The sequence below is a fragment of the Biomphalaria glabrata genome, chromosome 6 (genome assembly GCF_947242115.1).
Source record: "Biomphalaria glabrata chromosome 6, xgBioGlab47.1, whole genome shotgun sequence".
Lineage (NCBI taxonomy): Eukaryota > Metazoa > Mollusca > Gastropoda > Planorbidae > Biomphalaria > Biomphalaria glabrata.
Window position 1 is genome coordinate 46204550 of NC_074716.1, and position 27637 is coordinate 46232186.

A 27637-nucleotide genomic window follows, 5' to 3' on the forward strand; every position below is an offset into this window, starting at 1 on the left:
AAAAAGAATCGGGCCTGTCTGTTCTCTTGTTACAGACATGAGTTCTCTTCATGAGATCTCTCAGTCACCGCCACGAACTATTTTTGTTTTTTTTATTTCTTTATCACTAATGGCAGTGTGCTAGCACGCGCTTGAATGAGTCGGCACGTGACTTGTTTACTTTGACTTGCTATGTACAAGGGTGTACATGAAACTTGGAAAATTAGAAAAAAGGGAATAGTTAGTTTTAAAATACTGAATCATATCTATCTATCTATCTATCTATCTATCTATCTATCTATCTATCTATCTATCTATCTATCTATCTATCTATCTATATCTATCTATCTATCTATCTATCTATCTATCTATCTATCTATCTATCTATCTACTCTGACTATCTATCTATCTAATCAACTCTCTATCTGTCTATCTAGTCTCTATCTATCTTTTTAGACAGAGAGAGAGACAGAGAGAGAGGGGGAGGGGGGCAGAGGTAAGGAAGATTGATAGATAGATACATAGATACATAGATACATAGATAAGACGGGCTAAAATCACGCATTTTTTGCCAAGATGTGAAGTCATGGAAGTAAGGTTGGAAGCCAGAGTCGCAAAACCGCTGAATTTCTAATTTTGTTATTTAAAAAATTCATCAATAATACATCTGACAAATAAAAAAACAAAACTCTTATTAGGGTAAATATTATTTCTAAACGTCAGTGTTTTAACTCAACTCACCACGCCTCACCTTGGCCTCGATGTGGGCTAAAACTAATGGCGTCTTTCTGTTGTGGTAAGGCTCACGTTATCAATACAAATCGACCATAAATTGTTCAAACATGTTTATAAACTAGAATCGATTACCGCTTGATGATCAATTGTTTCATCTAGAAATTAAAAAAACAACATGAATGCTGAATCGAGTCCAAGGTAGCTACTCGAGTGGTATCGATCCCATTAGAAGAAAGGCCTTTCATGGTCACCACACGAGACAACTCTCAATGCGATACTGTTATGCATAATATTGGCTCAAATAACAAACAACATCCCAGAGTGGGGAATGAAAGGGATAGCTGAGAATTCCCAAAGCAGGGGGGTCTAACCCAATTATGGCTAAAACTAGACAAAAGGTGACTGGGACAGCCTGACCCTGTAACCTGGCAGTATAGTATTCACTTGGCAATGGCAACACTATGGTCCCGAGTTCTGATCCTAATCGCCATGATACTGTGCCGTCTCAAAATGGCTTGGGCTCAAACATACTGTAATAACTGAAGGGAGGCAACTCAACGAGATATAGACGTTTATTTACATAGAGACATGACAAACACAAAGGGGCATCTGCCTTGAGTACAGCATCTCCATATTGGCTCTCTACTTGGGCGGAAATCGTTTGTCTCTTATGTCAACATCCGACTTGTTTGGTCACTGATAGTGCGCACCTTCTTTCTGCACTATCTTGGATGGCGGTGCGCATGGCAAAGTCATAACAATACTCATCTTTATTAATGACGAAATATTTACAAGCGTACTAAAATGTAAGGTGCTCCGTGCATTGTCTAATGCAGATAAGTCAAACGGAGGTAACTCTCAAATAACGACATCAAATAACACAGGCAAAAGGCCAACAATATAAGCTAGTCAACGATGAAAGCGGATGTCTAACAAGAAAGTTTAATAATAACGAAGGGAACTGTTGAATGTCGTCAAGCTAAATCTATGCTTTAATAAAACCTGCCTCTCTCTAAAGCAGGGGTTCACAACTTGTGGATCGCGACCCCCTTGGGGGTCGATTGACTATTTGCCAGGGGTCGCTTAAGACCATCGAAAATATGGATTGTTATTGTCTACTCTTCTGTTCCTGTATGTGTGTGTCGGGGGAGGGGGGGGTCGCGGCAGAGTGGGGGACTGTAAAAAGGGGTTGCCGAGCTTAAAAGGTTGAGAACCGCTGCTCTAAAGCCTTCAAAAGAAGTCTGTGTACATTTCGCTATTCTTCCTAAAATCCGAGTCTTGTGTTTTTACTAGTTGCGTCATTGTCTCGAAGTCAAAACGTACCCTTTATATGACACAAATATTTTTTTTATGCCAAATTCCAAATCGTGTCATTACCAAAGAAACAAAAGAACAACCAAATGTCCTCAACCTCGCCAATCGCTAACTCTGAGGTGGCCTGCGAAAGGAAAATTCCCGCAGATGCTTGTCGGTTTCTGACGTCGGTTTCTGACTCTGAGGTGGCCTGCGAAAGGAAAATTCCCGCAGATGCTTGTTGTCTGACGTGGTTATTAATTTATCTTGGAGATAGTAGAGACGGTTGGTCGTTGTGCTGGCTACATGATATCATGTTTAACCGTCGGCCATTGGATCTCAAGGTCTGAAGAGGTACTTTCCTTTCATTTAAATAATTATTTCAAAAAAATGATTATAATAATAAATATCTTTATTATCCTTGAGAGCCTTAATCTTACAATCTTGCATTACACATTGGACAATATAAAGATAACACTAATTGCATGCCACCATAGCATCGCATTCAGTCGAACTAGAATGTTGAACATATTGAACTCTAATAATATGGGGGAATTACGTGTGCATATTTTATTTAATTTTTGAACTCAGAAAAAAACAAAAATCCTTTCTCTGCACAGGAAATAGAAGCTTTGACGAGCACCCTTGCGTAACTCGGTACGCTACACAGTTCAATTTGTTGCCTAGAAACCTTCTGCGCGTCGGAGGAAGCGGAAATCGAATAAGCTAGAAACTGCTGCCAACTTTGATTTCGCTTTTGGTGAATTACAAAATACACAAATATTAAAAGCTCATTATTTCTCGTTCCGCAAGACTGCGCTGAGATAATCATTAGCAGCTGTGTCATCATGCGTGTCTTATCTCCGTAACGAAATAAAAAAAAACACACACAGAGAATTAGATCTATGACCCGGAACTCGAAACAAAAAGAACTTTGACCCGGAAATAAGTCAGCATTTCCGCTTTTTAGTTGTGGTCGAATGTCAACCACTGGCTTTAAGAATGGGTGATCGCCCTAGTAGTACGAGCCACTTAACTGTAGCCACACCCTTCAATCAAAAGATTAACCCCAAAAAAAGTTCGTTTCAGGTGAATTCCCCATCACAACGACCTAGACAAGAAGTTAAACAAAAAGGTGAAAATAAACATTATTTACTCTTTATAACGACTCCAGCGAGAGTGGCTTAAACCATTAAAATAGACCACATTTGGACTTGATAGCTTGGTCTACAATGTTGTCAAACATTTTTAATATTCATATAAACCTTAGCAGACGATAGTAAAGAGCGGAACGAAAGAGTCTGCCACCTGATTGAATGTATAGTCCATTGTTTTAACAGAGACTAGAAACTATGTAGTAGACTAGAAACTATGTAGTAGAAAAGAAATAGTTACTGTGTAATGTTTTCTTGTTGGTATATGAATTTTATCAAAGAATTACATACGGGTGTATTATATCATAAATAAAGCAGGTACCTCAATTGCCGGATGTGGTAATTTACAAACGCAATCCTCTACTTATAAAATGCTTCCAACTCCAAACGTCAAAAATAGTTAATATCAACCACATGTGGCATGATGTGACTCAGAAATTGGAGTCAGGCAAAAGCGAGCGACTGGCATCAAGTAGACGGGGCTCAGTCTTGGCTAGCTACTGAAAGAAAACTTTAAATCCTAACCTCAGTTGCCTTGCAGCTATACCCAAACAAAGGAAAGGTTTCGGGAATCAACCCTGGAGAAATATCAGGAGCTGGTAACCCCTAGGCAGCTTGCAGCACACAGGGCTACTTCCTGGCATAACCTGGCACTCGGCTGAGCACAAACAGTATCGGCTTCTGCCGTTTCGCTGAGTTTCGCTGAGTGGAAAAGTGGGAAATCTGTGTGTGGGCGACATTGTTCCGACCAGAGTTAGTGACCAATTTTTCATCTCATTTCCATACTAATAAAAGCCAAATCTGCAATCGACACTGAATACGCAGTACCATGATCTCACAATAAAAGTAAAAATTGAAAGTGAAAGATGAAATAAAAAATATGAACACCTAAGCTTAGAGATTAAACGACAAGTTATCCCCTATAACAATATACCATGCTGTTATACAACCGAGGGGATAGTTATAACTGATTTCGCATAATAATAATAATAATACAAACCAAATAACCATTAGTAATGTCTCTATTATCACGACATATTTGATTTGACCTTCCCTTCTTCAAGGTCTTGAGCTAACCTGAACTTTGACATCATCATGTAAAAGATTGGTTGTTTCAGTTCGTATATAAGTACCTGGCTTAGACTGATAACTAAATTTAAAAAAAAAAGAACTATTGGTCAGCAGGAAATTATTGCTCTCTAGTGGGATATGGCCTTTAGAATCAGGGTAGACAATCTCGTGCGTAACCCTAACGACCATAGTTTTACTATAAAACATTTTAATCCAACTAAACCAAGGCCTCACAGCATGGCTTTTAGAACAATGTGCATTTCTAAGCACAATATTTACATTGGAAACAACTCTGTGATAGCTTCAAACCCTTACTCACGCACACAAACACGCACAGCTACAATGAAATCGCTGTGTAGAGTTAAACCAACAATGCCTAGATCGTGACTTATCAAATTACTACTTTCAGTGTCACAATAATTAAAGTATGCATCAACATGTTCACTCTTTTATCTTCCGTTAGAAACTTGATACAAAGCTTTTTTTAAAATTTCCTTTTCATTGCTGCATTGCAATTGTCATTTAAACTTTTTAATTGAAAAATATAAAAGAAAAAAAATGATATAGATATCTTCTAATCCCGGGGTCGGCAACCTGTGGCTCTTTTGGATGTGAAGTTGCGGCTCTTTATACGCAAATATTATTTACTTTATCGAAACTTTTAAAAATAGTTCTGAATCGTTTAATGAGGATTAGGCACTGATTCGATTTCTCAGCCACTTTAACTCGCTTTTCGCCACACCCATCCCCCTTTTACACGCGTCGTCACTATTGTCAGTCTGCAAGAAGCTCTCGAATGACGTCGTCGTCGGATGTTTCTATGTAGCTTTTAATTCGCTTTGACGCAAGACAAATTGGCGTCTTCACCACGCACTTTGACTGTGACTTATAGTTTGTTGTTTAAGTAAATGAGTTAGAAGCGAATTAGCTTCTCAAAGTTAGAAGCAATCTACAAGTAATGCTATTCTGGAAAGCTTTGCAGCACCACTAGAAATTGCACAAAAAGGCAAACCATTTACAGATGGTGAGTATGTCAAAGACTGCGTCATACGTGCAACTGAAGAACTGTTTCGTGATTTCAAAAACAAACCAGAAATTTTGAAAAAAAAAAATCTAACATTTGCCAGTATCCGCTAAAACAGTACAAGATTGAATAGCTAAAATGTCTTCAAATGTAAATTATTTGCCGGTGGAAGATATTCAACTTTCTTCTGCTTTACAATAGATTAGTCTTGCGACATAAAGACACGGCACAAGTTGCCTATTTTGTCAGGTCTTCCTAGGATTGCTACAGCCATATCCTCTTTGAATGCTCTTCCTAAGCCACCTTAGGCAGACCCTACAACCACTCCATCCCAACATAACCAACACCCTGTACGGCAGTGCTAAACAACTGAAGAAAACAGCGCACTATTTTTCCTTGGCAGAGTCTGCAAAAGAGCTCACAGCTCAGCATCAAAAAGCTGGCTAGAAGAAGGATTGCTACTGCTCTCATGCCAAACAAGAGGGGACGATAGAGTGAATGCTATGCAAAAATACCTTGAAGACAATAAGATCGATTTAAATAAAATCATATGAATAGCAACTGATAGAGCCAGAAGTATGACAGGAAAAATTGAAGGGGCAACAACGATTCCTCGAGCAAAATAAACCAAGAAATTCTTACGTTTCACTGAATATTGCACCAAGAAGCGCTTTGTGCCCAAAACGATTCCGACTGAATGAGGTCATGAATATGGTAATAAAGATTATTAATAGCATCTTGTCAAAAGCTATGACTTTCCAAAGGTAAGTTGATGAAACGATTTGCTTTGTGCTTGAATGAAATAAATACATTTCAAAATGAAAAAGGCATTTATCTCACAGAATTAGAGAACGACAAATATTTGCAAACATTTTACTTGATGATTGATATAACAGAGAAATTAAATGAGCGGAATCTAAAACTGAAAGGAAAGAAAAACCCATCATATGTTTAGGTACAATAATTGGTTTGTTTTGAAGCAAAATTAATTATTTTTGCAGAAGATATTCAGTGCGGTCAATTACTTCTTTTTGAAAGTCTAAAGCAGTATCTCGATAAAATCAGTGCAACTTTTTACACAAATTACTTCAGCACAGTTATTTAAATCAAATCAAAGACAGATTTGAGCAGTTCAAAACCAACAAAACTATTCTAGTATTCCTAGTACACCATCTCAACACAAATAGTAACGAAATCCACATTCATACATTTAGAATTGATACTGGATCTCGAGAAATGTAATTGATCGATTTAAAAAGTAAAGCTTTGTGGGGTGAGACATTTACAGAGTTGAAAAGCAAGTTGGAAGTGTTAGAGGTCCAGAAATGTAACGCCACAAAAGTGGACAGCTTTAAAAGGAATGCAGCGAATTGATTCGGCGCATGGAATAATCTCCCAGATCGCTACAGTGAGGTGAATAAGTTACCATTTGAAGTGCTGACTATCTTTAGATCGACATAGTCGTGCGAGAAGGCGTTCTCTTGCATGAATAGAATTAAAAGTAAAGTAAGAAGCCAACAATTGGAAAATTAGAGTCGTGTTTGAAACTAAGAAAACAAGTGACCATATGTGCCAAATGTATCCAAACGTTCTAAAACCATACAAACCCAACGCTCCCATTGAATTTGTTTGCTCAATACATTACTTATATAGGAATTCGTTTTTTTTTTTCATAAAAAGCATTGTGTGAGAACTATTTATAGTTGGCAAGAAAAAACTTTGTGGCTCTTTAAAAACTTCAAATTTTTTAAAATTGTAATTTTGGCTCTTCCGACTCAAAAGGTTGCCGACCCCTGTTCTAAGCCAGCGGTTCTCAACCTTTTCAGCTCGGCGACCCCCTAATACGATTTTCCACTAGGCGGCGACCCCCAACCATAAAATCTGTTTCGGTCTCAGGCCTAGGTAGGTCTCCGGTGTGATTTTGCTAACGTTATAAAATCATAATCAAATTTTAAATTTATGATGTATTTTAAGTTTTATATCATTGTATAAAAAATTGTGTTTAATTAAATTACTAAAATAAATGACTGTTATGACTCTCATTTATTTACGTTTCTAGTGCATGTTTATTATATTCATGTTGCACCAGTTAATCATTCAGTCTATTTCTCAATTTAGACTTGATAACTAACAAACTGAAGAAAACTGTTTCGCAATGATATGTTGTTGGAGTTGGAAGAAGAAGGCGCAAAACAATCTCAGGCATAATGGAAGATGTCAGCAAGCACTTGATTCAGAATTGTGGAACTAACATTGAAAACACATCATTTTCAGCTGCATCGCCATTGATGTATTGCTGGTGGTAGTGTCTTCGTTGCTAATACATATCCGTGAATCCTACAGTGATGACTTTTGTTGACTCATTCAGAACCAGACGTTGAAATCAAAACCGACATCCAAGCATACTTGAAGCACCATCTGTGCAGACACCACACATTTTTTTTCTAAGAGATTGTATAGTTTCCCAAAAGTGAACCTACTTTTTAAATACATAGCGTGCTGTAGACATTGATACTGACCATATGAAAGACAAAGCCTTATACCGGACTAGTTGGAGAGAGACGGTGACCAAGAAGGCTATAGACGGCGAGAAAACATGGGCCTCGATTTTTGAAGAAAAGCGTGCCACACGGAAAATGGCCAGCTCCTCTACCACCATAGCGAAAGTCACCTTGACATGCAATATATGTGGACGGGAGTGTCTCTCCAAAATAGGGCTTCACAGTCATTTGAAAAAGTGTTCGAGATGAACCATAGTTGTTTCACGACTGAAGGAAGCAAATGATGAACGTGCTTTAGAGGTTGTGTCAAGAGGTTTGTAAAATAGAAACTCGTCTTAAAATCATGTAAACCAGTAATTGTGAACTATCTGCAACGTCTGTGAATTCATCAAGTTGGATGCCAAATACTGGAAGAGGAGAAGATATCATTGTCTGCATTACCTGATCGATAATATCAGCAGAACTATTCTCCATGGGAAAAGTCATTAGATTAAAAAATTGCTCTAAATTTAGTCAAGAATTCGGATCCATTCATAACTCGAACAAGATCTTTGGCAACTGGAAATTTTAACTCCTTGGCAATGTTGTGAGATTTCCTAGATCTGTCAATTCAGAGAGAAACCAAAAAGTGGTGATAACGGCGGCTGGTTTGATTATGAGTTTAGATTTTTTGACTTCGTGAGCTTTGAAACTAAACTACTTTGAATTCATTATTGCAAAAGCTTAGAAGTCTCAGTTTGCACTGACTTTATTAAACCATGCCGCAAAAAATCGTCATGATACTGCATGTGTTTTTTTTTGTTTGTTCAAGATCCAAGTAAATGAAATGTCTCGTAATGGATATATTACCTTCAATAACATGGACTAGAAAACAATGACGTAGTAATAGTTTCCATTGATAGTTTCAAGACTAGCTCAAATCTTCACCATTGAAATAATGTTTGATTCCGCAATGGAGTTCAACAAAGCGTTTGAAAAAAGAAGTAACTACCAATGAAAAAATGTGTCTACCTTCAAGCAATGGTGTTACACTCACTAAAAGTGCTCTCTGTATCGCCTGTGGGATGAGTGTGATGAGTGGCAAAAAAACAATTGGCTAACTATCATAGGGGAGGGGGGAGGAGGGAGCTCGAGTTCGAATCCCGACTCGAGCTGAGTTGTGTTGCTAAGCAACGCCTATAGGCAGTATGGAAACTTTCTCCCAGATACCCCCTCACCATTGGTCCGCAATAGTGATTGGACCATAGAGTACTAAGCTTTAAATCTATACAAAAGCTTTTTTAAATTTAAAAAAAAATGCCTGCCGCTCCCGCCCTCCCCTCTCCGTCTTGAGGAACGTTAAAGCCTCCATTTCTGAAGGAACATGTGAAAGATTTTCAAGTCAAGACACTTGACCTAACTAACTAGAACATTGTCTCTACACAATTCTTGATATAATGATTTTAGCCCTCGAGTGATAACCTGTTTTCCTTGCCTTGTATAGAATTTCTTACAATGACAGGCCTGTCCTTTCTTTTATGTCTTCTTTCCATAGTTTTCTCTGTGTGCCTAATTTTCATTTTACGGGTACTGTTCCTTGAAGGAAGGTCTCTGCGAGCCCTGTGGACCTTGTGATATATCGCCATAGAATTTAAGTTAGCGTTTTTTTTACAGCAGTTAGCAGGTCAACTTTGGGGCAAATTGCTGTATTAATCACGTTTTTAATATCGGCATTTGTGATGCAGTTTTTGTTCATGGTTCTTTCTGTGGCATCTCAATTCCATTGCTAGGATCCTCCACTCCAGAGCTTGTGGTTATAAGGGCAAAATGTTTTTTTTGTTGTTGTTTTATTTTTGTTGTTGTTTTAACAATAGTTTTTAAGGATAGTGCATTTAAATATCAAATGTATGACCTTTACTTTTTATTTATTAAATCTTTTTTTTTTTTAACCGTTGGTCTCCGATTTCGTTTTCAATGAACGGTGATAATAATCTGGGTTTTTTGTTTGTTTGTTACCTAGATCATGTGTGTATTTTTTTTTTAATAATGCAAACTATTATATTTCATCAATGTTTATAGTTTGGTATTTCAATGTTTGATTTTTTAAGCTAGAGTTTGTTTTGTTTTGTTACGTCTTTGTACATTTGTGACACATGAGCAGAGGCGAAGGCAACATCAGAGTTCTGTCAAAGTCCGGACGCGACAAGGAAAATAATACGCATTTGTGTGTATGTGTGTCTGTGTGTGTGTGTGCGCCTTTTGGTGTGTGTATGTGTGTGTGCCCTTATTAAAAACAAAATCTCTTGGGGGATGTCAGGTTACATATCTCGATGGCATTACACAATCACAGACTGTTCGGGGGGAGAGGGGGGGTATTCTTATTTTTTTAAATTTTCTTTTCTTTGTTGGTTGATTTTTGTTTTCTTGGTCTTGTTCGTTCATTAAAATTCTGTATTTACGCAACACTAAACAACCAGCAATCTCATTTTCGGACTAAAGGTCTTTGGGATCACACATTCTTTCAGTGTCTTGTCCTGTTCAAAGATCTACAGCTTAAGGACTTGCACACAAAAATAAATTTTCAAAGAAGAATAAAACTGTGGTGTTTTGGCGATTTTCATAAAATGGAGCCAAGTCCATAGAAAGCAAGCCTCTTTTGGTGCATCCGGTGTATAGAAGTGGGATGTAGAATTAAAGAATATAGACCTGACATACATTAAAAAAAGATCAAATATTTTTTGGACGCTATCGTATGGTTGCAAATATACTCGTATACACGTATAACCCGCACCATGCGTATACCCCCGCACTTATAATAAAATAAGTAAAAACAAAATCGTACAACGACACCTTTATATACCCCGCATGGACTAAGCTTGACTAGCGGTACGTGAAGTTGTTGCTCATCAGACGTCTGTCCCTCGAGACGCAATCGTGTTCCAGTTGTTGTTCAAAGCGATACATAGAGCTTGTGAAAAACGAGTCTATGGTAGTATCTGTAGTATGTTTTTTTCGTATCTGTAGTATGTTTTTTTTCGTATCTGTAGTATGTTTTTTTTTCGTATCTGTAGTATGTTCTTTCGTATCTGAAGTATGTTCTTTCGTATCTGTAGTATGTTCTTTCGTATCTGTAGTATGTTTTTTCGTATCTGTAGTATGTTCTTTCGTATCTGTAGTATGTTTTTTCGTATCTGTAGTATGTTTTTTCGTATCTGTAGTATGTTTTTTCGTATCTGTAGTATGTTCTTTCGTATCTGTAGTAAGTTCTTTCGTATTTGTAGTATGTTCTTTCGTATCTGTAGTATGTTCTTTCGTATCTGAAGTATGTTCTTTCGTATCTGTAGTATGTTCTTTCGTATCTGTAGTATGTTTTTTCGTATCTGTAGTATGTTTTTTCGTATCTGTAGTATGTTCTTTCGTATCTGTAGTATGTTTTTTCGTATCTGTAGTATGTTTTTTCGTATCTGTAGTATGTTCTTTCGTATCTGTAGTATGTTCTTTCGTATTTGTAGTATGTTCTTTCGTATCTGTAGTATGTTCTTTCGTATCTGTAGTATGTTTTTTCGTATCTGTAGTATGTTGTAAACCCCCCCCCCCAGTTTTGCCCCCAGTTTCCGTTATGTTAATGAGTAAAATATAATCTCGTGAGCCCCGCCTCTTTGTACACTTTGCATATCTGTCATACCTTTGTATAAAAAAAAAACAACTTGTATAACCTGCGGGTTGTATCGAGATCATTTGTCATAGAAGGCCTGAACACTGACCTGCAACGTCAGAATCTGTGGGAAATTTAGACAGGTCTGTACGACGTGGCAACGAGCTAATGGTCTAAACTTGTGACGTTGCAGGTTAGTGTTCAGGCCTTCTTTATATGCGCGAAAATACGTTTTTTTTTTACAACTATGGAATCAAAATAAACAATGAAAATTTGTTTAGTATGAAAATCTCCAATACAGTTTTCCGCCTTCCTGTACAGTTGAGACACTCACCCAACAGTATGTTAAAATTGTATTAACATTTTATAATCGAGAGCCCATTCCCCGTAGTGCATTTAAACATTCATAGCTATTGACTCATTCACCTCAGACAGACCGTGCTACATCATACAACCCAGCAAGACCAACACAGTGTGGAACAGATGAAAAGAATATAACGCTACTTTTCCATGACACAGATTAGTAGAGACTATTCAGCTAAGCAGCCAAAAACCTTGCCCGATGAGAAAGAGGAACCCTTCTCTACTACAAAAAAAGATGAAGGTACCCTTTTCAGACTTTGTGATTTACGAGGATAGGTACAAATGAAGGTATATCATACACTTTGACACAGGAAGGTTGATTTTTTTAAATAGTTGAAACAGATATGGAAAACAAGCAACAGAAAAAGAATAGTTTTTTTTTTTTAAATAAGCTTATCTAATTGAAAGAACCGTTAATTAGTGCCATTTATATGAAAATTGCCGGGTTTAGCTCCCTTTCTGATATATAAAACAAAATTAATTAGTACTAAATTGGTTAATTTTTGTATCCGTGTATTTTTGTCCACAATTGCATAATTATGCAACATTTCAACTTGATCCGAGAATATGAAGTGTCAAAAAGTAATAAGGGGATTAAATCTTTCTATACATACATAGCATTTATTCCCATCAATTCGATTCAAACAAAAATTACTAATCACCTACTATAAATTAACTAATTGGTTAATGTTTTGATTGATTTCTTGCTTTGTCAGATTCAATGTATATTTGTGCAAAGTTTTAACTTGATCCGAGAATGGGAAACGGGAGAAAAAAACAACATGTTCAAACTTTTTACCTGACAGACAGAAGGACAGGCAGACAGAGTGAGTTGATGTAAGCTTTTTTTTTTTTAAAATAGTTTTTTTTTCTGTATCATTTTAATGTAATTTGTGTTTCCAATTCCTATTACTACATGTGTGTCTGGCCTAGTAAAACATCTTGGCTGACTTACCTGATAGACCTTTGGAGGCGAGACCTTCTCTTCGTCGTCCGCAAACATCTTCCTCCTCTTGCAGACGGTGTAGACGACGGCCCCGACCAGGACGCATATCAGTATGCCCAGCAGGGAGCCAACCAAAATGGCGGAAACGCTCATTACTTCAACCATGGCTGAAACACAAGAGAAAAACAAGTTTGTAATCACTTTGCATTAAACAAAAAAATTGTACAGTTACAGCAACAAACAATGTCTGCAACCACAACTGCAACAAGGTATCTGTATAGAATATTTGTGCTTAAAATACGGCCTCCGCGCCATATTAGGCCCTTGATACGTTTATATACGGCCTCATCAAAACTTCGCCCCATAGATCATAATGAAGCCTCAGTTGACTGGCTCTATTGAATTTAACGATTGTTTTAAGGTATTGCGCCTTCAGTGGCGTAGCATCCATGGCGCGAAGGGGATCAATAAACCCGGGCCCACGACCATTAAGGGCCCACAGCCTGTGGAGTAGCAACAATAGCGCAAAGGGGTTCATTGCACTTGGGCCCATGACTCTTGACTAGTTGGGGCCCACATGAGAACTTGCGGATGACACTTATAAGTCCTGATGTTCACGAATTAAAATTTCAAAACAGCTGCTAATTATTCAATTTTCTCAAAGCTCAATTTATTTCTTTTGTTTACTGTATTTAAAATGTGAGGACTGAAATCTTTAATTCCATGATATGAATTAGAAGTGATTAACAAAACTGTCACAACAGTTGTGATTCTAAAATTAAGTATCCGAACCAAAGAAGTTGATAGTCATTTAAACGAAAGCGTTCTCGGAAGTCTCTTCATCACATTGTTTTGTTGTCTTTGTATTATGTAAAAACAATGTTAATGTAATCATTACAACAGAATTTTTTTTAATAAGAAGGAGATGAAATCTAAAGCAATATATAACAAATAACATTAAAGATTTAGCAAGAAAACTAAACAGCAGAGTAAGTGACATATATATACCGTTAAAATTGAAATGTTTGTTCTGTTACTATGGAAGGCGAAAACAAACTGGGGAGCAGGCTTAGAACAAAGATGTGGAAGATAGAAAGATGTCAAAATTAATCATGGAATAGTGTCCTCCCCTGACCAATGCTTAGTATTTGGTTTATAGTTCTTAAAGAGAGATAGCACCGTTATATTTTTACAAACACACGATCATGGAATAGTGTCTTTTGGAGATGAATGCCTGTGTATTACCTGTGGTAGGAACGATGTCGTGCACACAGCAGTTTCCCCCCTCTCCACATAGCTGACCTATCCAATGGCATAAACATATATGTATGTGGAACTCTGACTAATGCTTAGTATTTGGTTCATTGTTCTTAAAGAAAGTTATCACCATTATATTTATACAAAAATCTCTAACCCGGTTTTATTTAAAATTGTTATAAATATTGAAAGTTGACAGGAAAACAAAGTCCCACGCATTCAAAATGAGATAACAGACCTGTTGTATTGTGCAGTGTTGGCAAATTTACCGAGGTCCAATTTTTCTGAGAGCACTCAAGACATATTAAAAGTTGATCAAATTAGCATATTGTTATGACCCTATTGGCGGCGCAAAAGGGTTAACTATAGGCTCAGCTGACACACACGTGAATCACTCAGGTCAGCGGGGCCATGGAAAAGGGACAGTACTATGATTACACGATTACAAGCAAATATGACCAATGTTATGGTCATGTGATCGAAAGCCTGCGTGTACGAGTGACAGTGTGTAAGAAAGCGGCAGTTCAAGACCGGAGAGCGTCGAGACCGGGACTGTTAGTCGGCCATGAAGTCGGTCCTGGTTGAGTCCTCATGTGTTGATGTACAAGTCCAGAAAGAGAGACAGTAGAGTTGTGTACGGTGATGTACAGAGTGACATTTTAGTTGTTGATGTGTTTAATGCCAATTGTCTAGTATTAGCTGTTATCTACTTATTCACTCATTATTAAAGTATAAGATTATTTGGAGCCTTGTTGTCAGGTTCTTGATGTGTTGATGTGTTGTGTTGTGTTTAGCAGTGTTTACAGAAGGCCTGAGTAGGGGAGAGGATCGTAACAATATATTTTTTAAAAAATTGTTTTGCGCTCTCCGATGACGCAATACCCACAAAAAGTAGCAATTAGAGAGTCATTTCTGGGCTTTCGTTTTTGTAAGAACCAGATGTCTGCAGAATTGGCTGAACAAATGCTCCAAGCAATGAATAATCTCCATTTATCCTTAAATAAATTGCGAGGCTAAAGCTATCATGGTGCCTCCAATACAAGTGGATAATAGGGCCACAATGGTCTTCGAGTATTGCTTCACCAAAAGAAGCCGCCTGCGCATTATATTCACTGTGCTAACCATGACTTAAAATTGGTCTTCCGTCAGCTGTGTTCAAGACGTTGCCGATTTCTATGACTTGGTAAGTGTTTTTGGCTAGGGTTTTCTCCGTGTGTCCGACGAGCCGATAATTCTTTTCTCCGCGATATACATCAAATGTCTAGGAAAATCTTTAGAACTTTTTTTTTTCAGACGCTTACCCAGGTTTCACCCAGGTTCCTCCATGAAGTTCTAACTTGAATAGAGGTATTTTCAAAATAAAAGATAAAAAAAACTCAAAAGACTTTTGTTCTTTTATTTTTAAACCTCGTGCCCAGGACGGTGCAGTTGACGTCTTGCCAAGGATAGGGCAGTTTAACGCCTTATCCAGGACGAGGCAGTTTAACGTCGACCCTACCCAAGACGAAGCAGTTTAACGCCATTACCCAGGACGATGCAGTTGACTTCTTGCCCAGGATAGGGCAGTTTAACTTCATACCCAGGAAGAGGTACTTAAACGGTTTTTTTTTTTTTTTATTTCGAAAACGGCTCTAACAATTTTCTTTAAAATTTCAAGGTATGTGCATAATAGTGAGAAAAAAATTATCAACTCATTGGCCACATCGGATTGGTAAACTCGAGGTCGACCATTATATCGGTTTGAAAATGTCTCATTAATGAAAAATTAATTTTGGCTAGAATGTTCTATGAATTAAATTTTCTATGTGACGTCAAAGGAAAAAAAAAACTTGACACCGCTTACGTCACTAGGCTCACAGCAGTACACTAAGACATTTCTTCGCAAAATAGGAACAAGTTTTAGTGAATCAGTTGGTCTAATTAAACATTTGCGCACCATCTAATTGTAGATTGATCTATTGTGAAACTACCGAAGAAAAATAATGAAATTAAATTTATTGACGTATGATTAGTTATTGTGTTTTAAAGGCTTTATAAATTGTTTACACTTGAATTGTGTAGACCCGTAGGGTAGCTTTTACTTTATTATTTTGATGGTGAATTATTGCAATGTGTTCAAGCTTCGAAGTCTACTGTCCCATACCAAAACATCGGAAATGGTCATAACACAGCTTCTCTACGCCTTATTACGCACACACTGAACATGATACCCAGGAGCGGCCCTATCATTTGCGGACCCTAAATGAAAGGGATTGCGCGCGGCGCAGCCAGGGTAGGGATAAATATAATAAGTTAAAATTAAGATTTTGTATTAGAAAATAAATTCGTCTTTGCATTAAATTTTTTTTTAATGAAAGCTGACAATGCCGTTTTTTATCACGAGTAGGATTGGCGTTTACCATATTGATTGACATCCCAAAATGACAATTTTGTCTACTTTAAGGACATTTTTATGAGTTTTAGGAGATTTCCAGGAGTTACTTAAAAAGAATGAGACTACGGGAGCCTTATTATAAGTTATAATGGTTTAATTTAATAATTTACACCTAGAATTAGCGCGGGGATTATGAAAGTTCGGGACCCACTGCAAAGTTTGCAGTGGCCTAAAGCCAGCCCTGATGTTATCCAGCTCGCGGTCAACGAATTTTTATTACGCTGCCGCCTCTTTTGGTTTACCTATAAACCTCGTTAAAACGAAAGTCATGTTCCAGAAGTCACACAATAAAACTTACTCAGTCCAAAGATCACCGCTCATAGACATCCCTTAACGTGGAAGACAACTTCACATATCTGGGAAGCATAGTATCAGATGACGCATTGCTTTAAAGAGAGGTTGATATGTGATCAGGGATAGTCGTGCTTTTGGACGCCTCCAAGCGAGAGTGAGGCGAAAAAAAAAGCTCCGCCGGTCTACAAAAATCAGTGTCTACCAAGCAGTGGTTCTCTCAACCCCTCTTTGTGGATCTGAGACATGAGTATTTTATAGAAAGTAGCTAAGACTTCTCGAACGCCTTCACTAAAGATATTTGCACACCATCATGGACATACGCTGGATATCCCGTATGGGGGAAGAACAAATGCCATAGGCAATTTTTTTTTTAGTGAGCTGAAAGGTGGTCGGCGTAACAGAGTTGCCCCACAATAACGCTTCTTTAGAATACTAACTCGATGTTTTTAAGTATCTTAGGAAAAATATTAATATTCTACTTTGTTACAAAGTGCACGTTTTACATTATAACGTAGAGATTTTGTATCACTTGATGCTTCGAACTAAAGCCATAATGAATATACAAATTGCATTATGAAATGTAAGAACGTAACCATTTTAGAAGTTACACTGCAAAGGCTTTCTTACAAGCCAATAATATCCCAATTGTTTTACTCAAAAGATGCAATGTAAAACGTTGATTTTCGTAATTACAAAAATATTCCCAAAATGACTTCGGGTATATATCCTTCCTTATATATCCACCTTTTCTCTCCACCTTTTCTCTCCACTTTTTCTCTCCACCTTTTCTCTCCACCTTTTCTCTCCACTTTTTCTATCCACCTTATCTCTCCACTTTTTCTCTCCACCTTTTCTCTCCACTTTTTCTATCCACCTTTTCTCTCCACTTTTTCTCTCCACTTTTTCTCTCCACTTTTTCTATCCATGATATGTTGGTACAAGCTGGTACAAGCTGGATAGAATCTGGTACAATCCTAGGCCTCATTCTCGTATTTAGATTTCCTTCCTTTGCGAGTATTCGAACTCAGGACTAGGTCCGTAGGTCTTGCGCTTGCCTCTTTAGGTACCACACCCTAACTGCGAATGGTGGTTTGCAAAAGGAAAAAAAAAAGATATTTCTAAGACAAAATGTGTTTCTACAATTGGAGAACCCCCCCCCCCCCGGACTAGAATGTCAGTGTAACCGTTCAAGTGTACAGCAACGCCTGATGCATCATTTATGAAACCCGTTTAGTCAATACTTACACAGCTGTGAAGTCTTTTAGAATCACGTGACGCCCACGCATTAGCACACGACCAATCAGAATGCCGAAAGTAGTTCCACGAGCGCCATCTTTAATAATGAGCCTAATTAATTTACGGCGATTGCGCGGTCATGTTAACTTTTGAGCAAATACCTTCATCTGTCATCATATACGCCAGAAGTTGTATTCGTGCGCACACACACAGACACACAATTCCGTAACAAAAATAAGATTACGTTACATTAGACAACACGCACACTGCAAGCACTAATTATCCGTGTCTACCCACAATCCACTTGTCAAACGCTTCATTTAAATGTCAGACATAGGCCAAAGGAGGGAAAGGGAAGGAAATTTTCTCTATTCAAAATGGCTGCGAAATTCTTACCACGGCAAGTGCGAGAGGTTTCGACATCGGCAGCTCTTTGCACGGTATCACGTACGGAATGCGTTCCACTCTTAGATCCCTTGTATGCAAACCTATTTAACTACAATAATCCCCCTAATATCAGTTAAAGTTAAAGGGGTCGAACATTTTTCAACACTGGGTAATATTATCAAATTGACACATACTTAATTAATAGTTAAACTGTATTCACTGATATACTGCAATCAGTGGAACAATAATATGGAACCAGTGTTTCACAAAAAGTGCTTAGTATTATCATTTTTTAAATTAAATATTCTGATAGATAAATTGGTGTATGTAATTTACATCGAGTTTTCTTCTTTGCTATTCTTTCCTTTCATTTTTTTTAGAACGATAGCTTGTTTCAAAGAAATGTATTAAAAAGTCGAAACTCAGTGTAAAAAGTTTCAGACCTCAACATAACAAGAACAACATTAACAAATACTTTTTTAGTTTGTAATTGTATCAATTAGGTTGAATCAGTCATGATGTATGATTTAGAGATGGAAAACGAACAGAACCCCAACCGGACTCGAACCAACCGAACTCGAATCTCACGACCGAACCGAACATGAACTTTAAAACAGATTGGTATGAACCGAACTGCCCTTACCTTGACCGAACTGAATCAAAGATTTTGCAATATTTTTTTACAGTGAGATGATTTGACAGTTATTTTTAATTTTTGGAAAACTTAGCTGGATTATTTTAAGTGATCATCTTTTGATTCACCGCGAATGGTGCCGTAACATTTAATATTTGTGTGTGAATGAAATGGTAGAGTCGAAGAAATGAAACGTAGACTCTGAATGCAGAAACTACCAGAAAAAGTTGGACAGATCTGTGCCTTTCTATGGAGCACGAAAATAAGTCAATATTTTTATTGGTATAGAGATTTTTGTGGCTGTTTTTAGAGAACTAACTTTAGACAGCATTATGAAATCAAAAACATAAACAAATATTGCGGCATTCTTAGTTTGAGCCACCAAAAAAAAGATTGCAAAGCAACGCCTAGAGATTAGTGGATTGGCGAGAATATTTACTATCAGTGATGGAAGAAATGTGTCATGGCAATAAGAATGCAGTTGAAGTGGAACATTTTTTTTTGTATGACAATTAGAAATCTCAGTTAAAACTAAGAGATAGAGCAGCCGGGTATATCAGCAGAGCTATGACACTCTATATGGAGAACAAGTGAAGCAACAACGGGGTACACATCTCAGACCAAAAGAAAATCTGCTGCCGAGGACAAACGCAGACGGCGAATAGAAAATCTAAATCGACCACATGCGGACAATGGTTATGCTTGCCCTGGATGTGGCAAAATATGTAGGTCACAGCGGGGACTGCGCAACCACGGGAAATACTGCATTGCTCACTTATCTTCGGACTCGAAGACAAGCCTTATTATTATTAGTTAGGAAGCAAGAGGTACATGGTATGTTCAGGCTCATGATGTTTCACCTGAGAGACAAGAACATGGTCAGTCAGTAGACCCTAGAGCAGGGGTTCTCAATCTGTGGGTCGCGACCCCCTTGGGGGTCGAAAAACGATTTTGCAGGGGTCGCCTAAGACCATCAGAACTATGGATTACGATTTTTTATAACATTATCGAAAGCGCTGTTACTTTAGAATATTTACGGTTAGGGGTAGCCGCATGGTCGGGAATAGTAAAAAGGGGTCGCCGAGCTAAAAAGGTTGAGAACCGCTGCCCTAGAGATTTGAAGAATACAGACGTGCATTATGTTAAGCATTGCGTATTTCTAGATATGTACTTGTTGAATTTCATTTAGGATTAAGTGGAAAATATATTATATGATCTATTGATGGCTGAAGTTGCCAATTTATCATAATTAAAATATTGTCTGCTACCTAGTGTGTAGTTTATTTGAGTCTATCATGTTGTGGTGATATTACTCAGCATCTATGGTAGACATACGCAACAACAAATTTGGCGTGTATAAAGATATTTAATTAATACACAAAGAATATTCTAACAATACTAGAATAGGTATCAACATAATATTCAAGAACAAGAAACACTCCCTCAAGTAAAAGCCAAACAAGAACTTCAGCAACAGATGTTCGAGAGATATTTTTAAAATACACTGGTACGACTAAATAGAAAACACCAAACTGTGGGAGATGAGTGGACAGAAAAATATAGAGGTGCAGATCTTAGAGAGGAAGTGGAGATGGATTGGTCACTCCCTAAGAAAAGATACCTACAACAGAGCTAGACAGGTCTTAGAGTGGAACCCCCGGGGAACAAGACGTAGAGGAAGACCAAAAAGAACGTCGCGAGGCAGAGTACTGGATGAAGCCGAGAGGACAGGAAAGAGCTGAGAAGTCATTAAAAAACTAGCAAGAGACCGTGGAGAGTGGGCGGGTTTTTTTTTTACTGAGGTCCTATGTTCCATGAGGAATGTGTTTTTACTGAGGTCCTATGTTCCATGAGGAACGCAAAGGAAAGATAATGACGATGATGAAACTCTACGAATTTGCGCATTGTAGTTTGAGAATCGCAGTTATAAAATTTGGTTTTCCTTTATCTCGTAGATTACAGGGGTAACTTCAAAAGAGAGGATCATTACATCCTATGTATTTCATGTGTAAATCTAGTCATGCATGTTAATTAGTGACCATAACTCTAGCTGGTTTTCCTGGCTGATTCAGGCAACCCATTCCAAGTTCTAATGGCACTATAGAAGAATGAATATTGGATGAATTTTCCTAGTATATTCTGCACTGCAGCTAGTTATTTATAGTCATCTGACAAAGTTTAAAAAAAACTCCAATACGAAAATAAAAGTTGTTTATTTCTTCTACAGGTTAAACATTCTGGATGAGTATTGCTCTGTACTTTACCGAATATCGTAATTCTGTTGTAGTCTCCATTAGCTGCTTCAAAACTTTCATTCTAAAAGATCGCGCATTGTATCCGCGTTGTTCTGAAATTCCCCATTTGGTGAACAGAAAGTAGTCACCCAATCAGATGTCGTAATGCTAAAAGAAGATCTAGATGTCGTAATGCTAAAAGAAGATCTAGATGTCGTAATGCTAAAACAAGATCTAGATGTCGTAATGCTAAAAGAAGATCTAGATGTCGTAATGCTAAAAGAAGATCTAGATGTCGTAATGCTAAAACAAGATCTAGATGTCGTAATGCTAAAAGAAGATCTAGATGTCGTAATGCTAAAAGAAGATCTAGATGTCGTAGTGCTAAAACAAGATCTAGATGTCGTAATGCTAAAAGAAGATCTAGATGTCGTAATGCTAAAAGAAGATCTAGATGTCGTAATGCTAAAACAAGATCTAGATGTCGTAATGCTAAAAGAAGATCTAGATGTCGTAATGCTAAAAGAAGATCTAGATGTCGTAATGCTAAAAGAAGATCTAGATGTCGTAATGCTAAAAGAAGATCTAGATGTCGTAATGCTAAAACAAGATCTAGATGTCGTAATGCTAAAAGAAGATCTAGATGTCGTAATGCTAAAACAAGATCTAGATGTCGTAATGCTAAAAGAAGATCTAGATGTCGTAATGCTAAAAGAAGATCTAGATGTCGTAATGCTAAAAGAAGATCTAGATGTCGTAATGCTAAAAGAAGATCTAGATGTCGTAATGCTAAAAGAAGATCTAGATGTCGTAATGCTAAAAGAAGATCTAGATGTCGTAATGCTAAAACAAGATCTAGATGTCGTAATGCTAAAAGAAGATCTAGATGTCGTAATGCTAAAAGAAGATCTAGATGTCGTAGTGCTAAAAGAAGATCTAGATGTCGTAATGCTAAAAGAAGATCTAGATGTCGTAATGCTAAAAGAAGATCTAGATGTCGTAATGCTAAAAGAAGATCTAGATGTCGTAGTGCTAAAAGAAGATCTATATGTCGTAATGCTAAAAGAAGATCTAGATGTCGTAATGCTAAAAGAAGATCTAGATGTCGTAGTGCTAAAAGAAGATCTAGATGTCGTAATGCTAAAAGAAGATCTAGATGTCGTAGTGCTAAAAGAAGATCTAGATGTCGTAATGCTAAAAGAAGATCTAGATGTCGTAGTGCTAAAAGAAGATCTAGATGTCGTAGTGCTAAAAGAAGATCTAGATGTCGTAGTGCTAAAAGAAGATCTAGATGTCGTAATGCTAAAAGAAGATCTAGATGTCGTAGTGCTAAAAGAAGATCTATATGTCGTAATGCTAAAACAAGATCTAGATGTCCTGGTGTTTAAATAAGATCTAGATGTCCTAATGCTAAAACAAGATCTAGATGTCCTGGTGTTTAAATAAGATCTAGATGTCCTAATGCTAAAAGAAGATCTAGATGTCCTAGTATTTAAAGAAGATCTAGATGTCCTAATGCTAAAGGAAGTCACAGCTGTAGTTCATGACGCCCTAGTCCAAACGACAGAGGAGCAACTATCATGGCACGAATTTCCGGCTTCCGGACTCGTAGCAGAAGTTCTGTTCTGGAATTACCACCCTTGTATTGATCCAACACGCAGTCAATATGATTTCTGGTATGAAATTTGTTCAAGGGAGAGACAACAAAGTCTTCTGTTCAAACATTCATCTTTTAGCCAGGTCAACAGCTTTCATGACATGTTTCAGAAATTTGTTAGTGGAAAGAAATAGGTCGGGGGGGGGGGGGGAGAGAATGCGCTATTTTAAAAATGTGTTTATCTCCATCTATATACAAAGAAAAACAAACAATGCACAAGTTTAATGTAGGGCCGCATGCTGGGGACAACGGAAGCTGATCTATAAACCGATTGCGTCAAAAGGGACATAAAACATCCAATCCATGTTTTCCAAACAATGGACAATTTTTTTTTTATTTCTATTACTTTTCAATTATATAAAATAAAATACTTATTCTACTAAAAAAAAAAGTTAATGCCCGATTCCTATTAGAATTTTTATTATTGAAACGTAATGACATGAATGACTAATTATTAGGTTTCTGTTTATAGAAATTATATTCAATGAATAAAAGCTACCACTAGTAGCGACATAGTGAACAATACAATGTTATGGTACGACTAGTAAAAACAATAATAGGATGTTATATAAGATAAGATAAGATTGTAATTTTGTTCAGTATGTAAAAACTGAAATAATATTTTTGTATTTTTAGATCGATGAGTTTTTTTGTGTTTTTTTTTTTTTACTTTATATCCTTGAAAGTCTAAAATGACAAAATATGCGACTTCATTCTTTGTAATGCACTACAGCTAACCTTTGGTAATCCGACCTTTTCGGTAATCCGACAACTCCTCCGCCGTTTCGTAAGCGTCAGATTATCAAGAGTTAGCTGTACTAGGAAAATATGCAGGTGTCAACAGGTCTCAATAGGTTCTCATCCGGTCTCAACGGGTTCTCAATAGGTCTCAACAGGTTCTCAACAGGTCTCAACAGCTTCTCAACAGGTCTCAATAGGTTCTCAACAGGTTCTCAACAGGTTTGTTTTGTAAAATGGTTTACATGTTTCGGATGTTCCTTCAGAGTTGAAGATAATTACTTCCTAGTCCAAACCACCCGCAGGACGACGGGGGATGGGAGCGGGCAGGGTTTGAACCCGGGACCATCGATAAATCTGAACGACAGTCCAGCGTGCAAACCGCACGACCAGGCAGCCAGGCAGGTCTCAGCAGGTTTTCAACAGGTTCTCAACAGGTTTAAACAGCTTCTCAACAGGTCTCAATAGGTTCTCAGCAGGTTCTCAACAGGTCTCAATAGGTTCTCAACAGGCTCTCAACAGGTTTCAACAGGTTCTTAACAGGTCTCAACAGCTCAGAAAAGGTTCTCAACAGGTCAGAAAAGGTTCTCAACAGTTCTCAATAGGTTCTCAACAGGTTCTCAGCAGTTCTCAATGGGTTCTCAACAGGTTCTCAGCAGTTCTCAATGGGTTCTCAACAGGTTCTCAACAGTTATCAACAGGTCTCTACAGTTATCAACAGGTTCTCAACAGTTCTCAATGGGTTCTCAACAGTTCTCAATAGATTCTCAACAGTTCTCAATGGGTTCTCAACAGGTCTCAACAGTTATCAACAGGTTCTCAACAGGTCTCAATGGGTTCTCAACAGTTCTCAATGAGTTCTTAACAGGTCTCAACAGTTATCAACAGGTTTTTAACAGTTCTCAATGGGTTCTCAACAGGTCTCAACAGGTCTCAACAGTTATAAACAGGTTCTCAACAGTTCTCAATGGGTTATCAACAGGTCTCAACAGGTTCTCAACAGTTATCAACAGGTTCTCAACAGTTCTCAATGGGTTCTCAACAGGTCTCAACAGGTTCTCAACAGTTATCAACAGGTTCTCAAGTTCTCAATGGGTTCTCAACAGGTCTCAATGGGTTCTCAACAGGTCTCAACAGGTTCTCAACAGTTCTCAGCAGGTTCTCAACAGTTCTCAACAGGTCTCAATGTGTTCTCAACAGGTCTCAACAGGTTCTCAACAGTTATCAACAGGTTCTCAGCAGGTCTCAACAGGTTCTACGTGTTTACGTGAAATACTTCACTCATCTGTTTTAATCTGTTCAAAGACATTGCTTTTTATAGTCTCTGCATAGCCGGACCTGGCATTATTTGCTTGGACAACACTAATAATTTATAAAGGTTATAATGTTGTAATTATTTTGGTTAACAGACATTTAAATGTGACTATTTCTATGGCTTTAATCGGCATCTCTCCCTCCTTATATTACGTCATCCGCTCATGTCCAAGAGTGAACCAAGTTACACAGCAACGCCGTCACTTTCCAAAAAAAAAATTAAAACATCACATTCTAACGTTAAGCACGTGGGCCAACGCGACATGACAAGGTCTCGTGAGCTAAGACCATTATTCAAAAAGACTTGCCGCCAGACGTCTCCACCAGTCAATCAAGGGGGGGGGGGGGTATTTTTTTTTCTGGTGTCAGAAGTAGAGTAGTACAGGGACCAAAAGAAAGAAAGCATAAAAGAAGCAGAGAGAGAAATGGGGAGTAGTAGAGGGAGAATAGAGAGAAAAAGAGAAAGAGTGTGTGTGGGGGGGGGGGAATAAAAAGAGAGAGAAAGCGTCAGAGAAAAAAGAAAAAATAGGTCAGAGAAATAGGGTGAAAAAAAAAAGATGGACTTAAACAGGATATTGGAAATAGGAATATGGAATATATAAAAATAATGCAACTGTAATACATGTTAGACTGCTAAACCATTATATCAGAGGTTGAGAGGTGGGTCTGTCAAAGAGAGACGGACGAAGTGGGATCATGTGTATATACTACACCTGTTGCTGATTCTACCACATTCTACACATCACTTTTCAAAATTAGGAATTAGTCGTATTTTAGCTTCCCAGGAACTTACATAATGTACCTTACAAGATATCACTGTAGGACTAAATGTCTGCTTTTGTTTCTCAAAGAACGCTAAATTGCTCAAAGAAAAACGGAAAAAGCGCTAATCATAACATAAAATATAAAAGATTTGTAAATGTTTATAAAAGATTAGTAAAGAAAGTATAAATTAATCACAATTATAGTGCTGGATATTCTCGTGCCAGAATCGGACCGCGGACCAGCGCGACGTGACGCAGTGGTGAAGGAAGTAGGGCAAGTGACGCTGATTACATCAGAGGCAACAGAAGGAAGTCACGTCACGTGACTGTGCGTGTACACCAGACTGTCACGTAGAGGCAGACGAGAGAAAGTTTGATTTTATTGTAAGCTTTTTTCTCTTTCTTTTTTTGGAATTCCCGGAACCAAGTTCAAAGTTATCTAAACAGTCAACATTAGGTTCCATTGAACTAGCTAGATCTAGTTGGAATCTTAGTCTCGGGAGGGTTCTGCATAGAAGGGGGGAGGGGAGAAGTGACAAAGAAAGGAGGAAAGGAGAGAAAAATAAAGAGAAAGATGTAAGGAGAGAGGGAGAGAAAGACGAACAGAGAAGAAAAAGAGAGAAAAAAGGAGGAGGAAAATAAGAGAGAGATAAAGACAGAAAGGATGAGGGATTGGGGAAAATAGAAAATTAGAGAAGAGAGAAAAAGACAGAAGAAAGAGAGAGAGAGAGAGAGTACAAGGAGAGGAGGGAGATTGAGAAAGACATTAAGAATGGGGGCAAGACACATGAAAAAAGAAGAGAAATGTAGTTGAGGTCTGGGAGAGAAAGAAAGAAAGAAGCAGGGAGAGAAAGAAAGAAAGAAGCAGGGAGAGAAAGAAAGAAAGAAACAGGTAGAGAAAGGAAGAAGCAGGGAGAGAAAGAAAGAAAGAAACAGGTAGAGAAAAGAAGAAGCAGGGAGAGAAAGAAAGAAAGAAGCAGGGAGAGAAAGAAAGAAAGAAGCAGGGAGAGAAAGAAAGAAGCAGGGAGAGAAAGAAAGAAAGAAACAGGTAGAGAAAGGAAGAAGCAGGGAGAGAAAGAAAGAAAGAAGCAGAGAGAGAACGAAAGAAGCAGAGAGAGAGAGAGAAAGAAATAAGCAGGTAGAGAAAGGAAGAAGCAGGGAGAGAAAGAAAGAAAGAAGCAGAGAGAGAAAGAAAGAAACAGGGAGAGAAAGAAAGAAACAGGGAGAGAAAGAAAGAAAGAAACAGGGAGAGAAAGAAACAGGGAGAGAAAGAAAGAAACAGGGAGAGAAAGAAAGAAACAGGGAGAGAAAGAAAGAAGCAGGGAGAGAAAGAAAGAAGCAGAGAGAGAAAGAAAGAAGCAGGGAGAGTAAGAAGGAAGACGAAATAAAGGAATAGAGCACCACTTTTGGTCTGCTGAGATGCTTCAAATATTTCGCTGTGATCACTTGCTATAGAAGTTCATTTTTTTTTTCTCTCATTACGTCAAATATTTGCAGCAGTGCCTTCTCTTTTCAAAGCGACAATGAAAACAAAAAACAACTAACAATGTCATTATCGATGTCACCCCTTCATTAATGCCTCTACTGCACTCATTCAACGGTAATAATCCTTGCTTAATATTCTCAGGTCTAGTAGGATCTTCATTTCGCACTTGATACTTCCATTATTAAATTACATTAAATAGCACAGACAATATAAAAGTAAAATATAAAAAAAATACTTTAAAAAAAAAAGAAAAAAAACAAAGCTTATATTGATGAAAAAAGCATAAATTATTTTGAACCCATCATGTAATAAGTTTTTAGTAAATCTAATTCTAGACTAACAGTAATAAATGCGTTCGATTGGAGATACCTTTTTTTTTTCTTCGTTGTTTAGCGCAACCTTCATGATTACAGAATTGCTTAGAGAGTAATGGTCCAATCAATTTGTAGACCTTTTTTTATTGGGGTGGGGGGGGGGCAATCTGTAAGAAGTTTATGTGCTC

General features: G+C 37.7%; 1 protein-coding gene across 4 annotated transcripts in view; it reads right to left on the reverse strand.

Annotated features, from left to right (window-relative positions):
* Nucleotides 1-27637, reverse strand: part of LOC106078264 (synaptotagmin-7-like) — a 465097-nt gene that overhangs the window by 297360 nt on the left and 140100 nt on the right. For all 4 annotated transcript variants that reach the window (XM_056033680.1, XM_056033679.1, XM_056033683.1 and 1 more), the window contains exon 3: nt 12710-12867. In XM_056033680.1, coding sequence (XP_055889655.1) covers nt 12710-12865 — 156 coding nt within the window. In that variant the 5' untranslated portion in view covers nt 12866-12867. The remainder of the gene's footprint in view (nt 1-12709; nt 12868-27637) is intronic.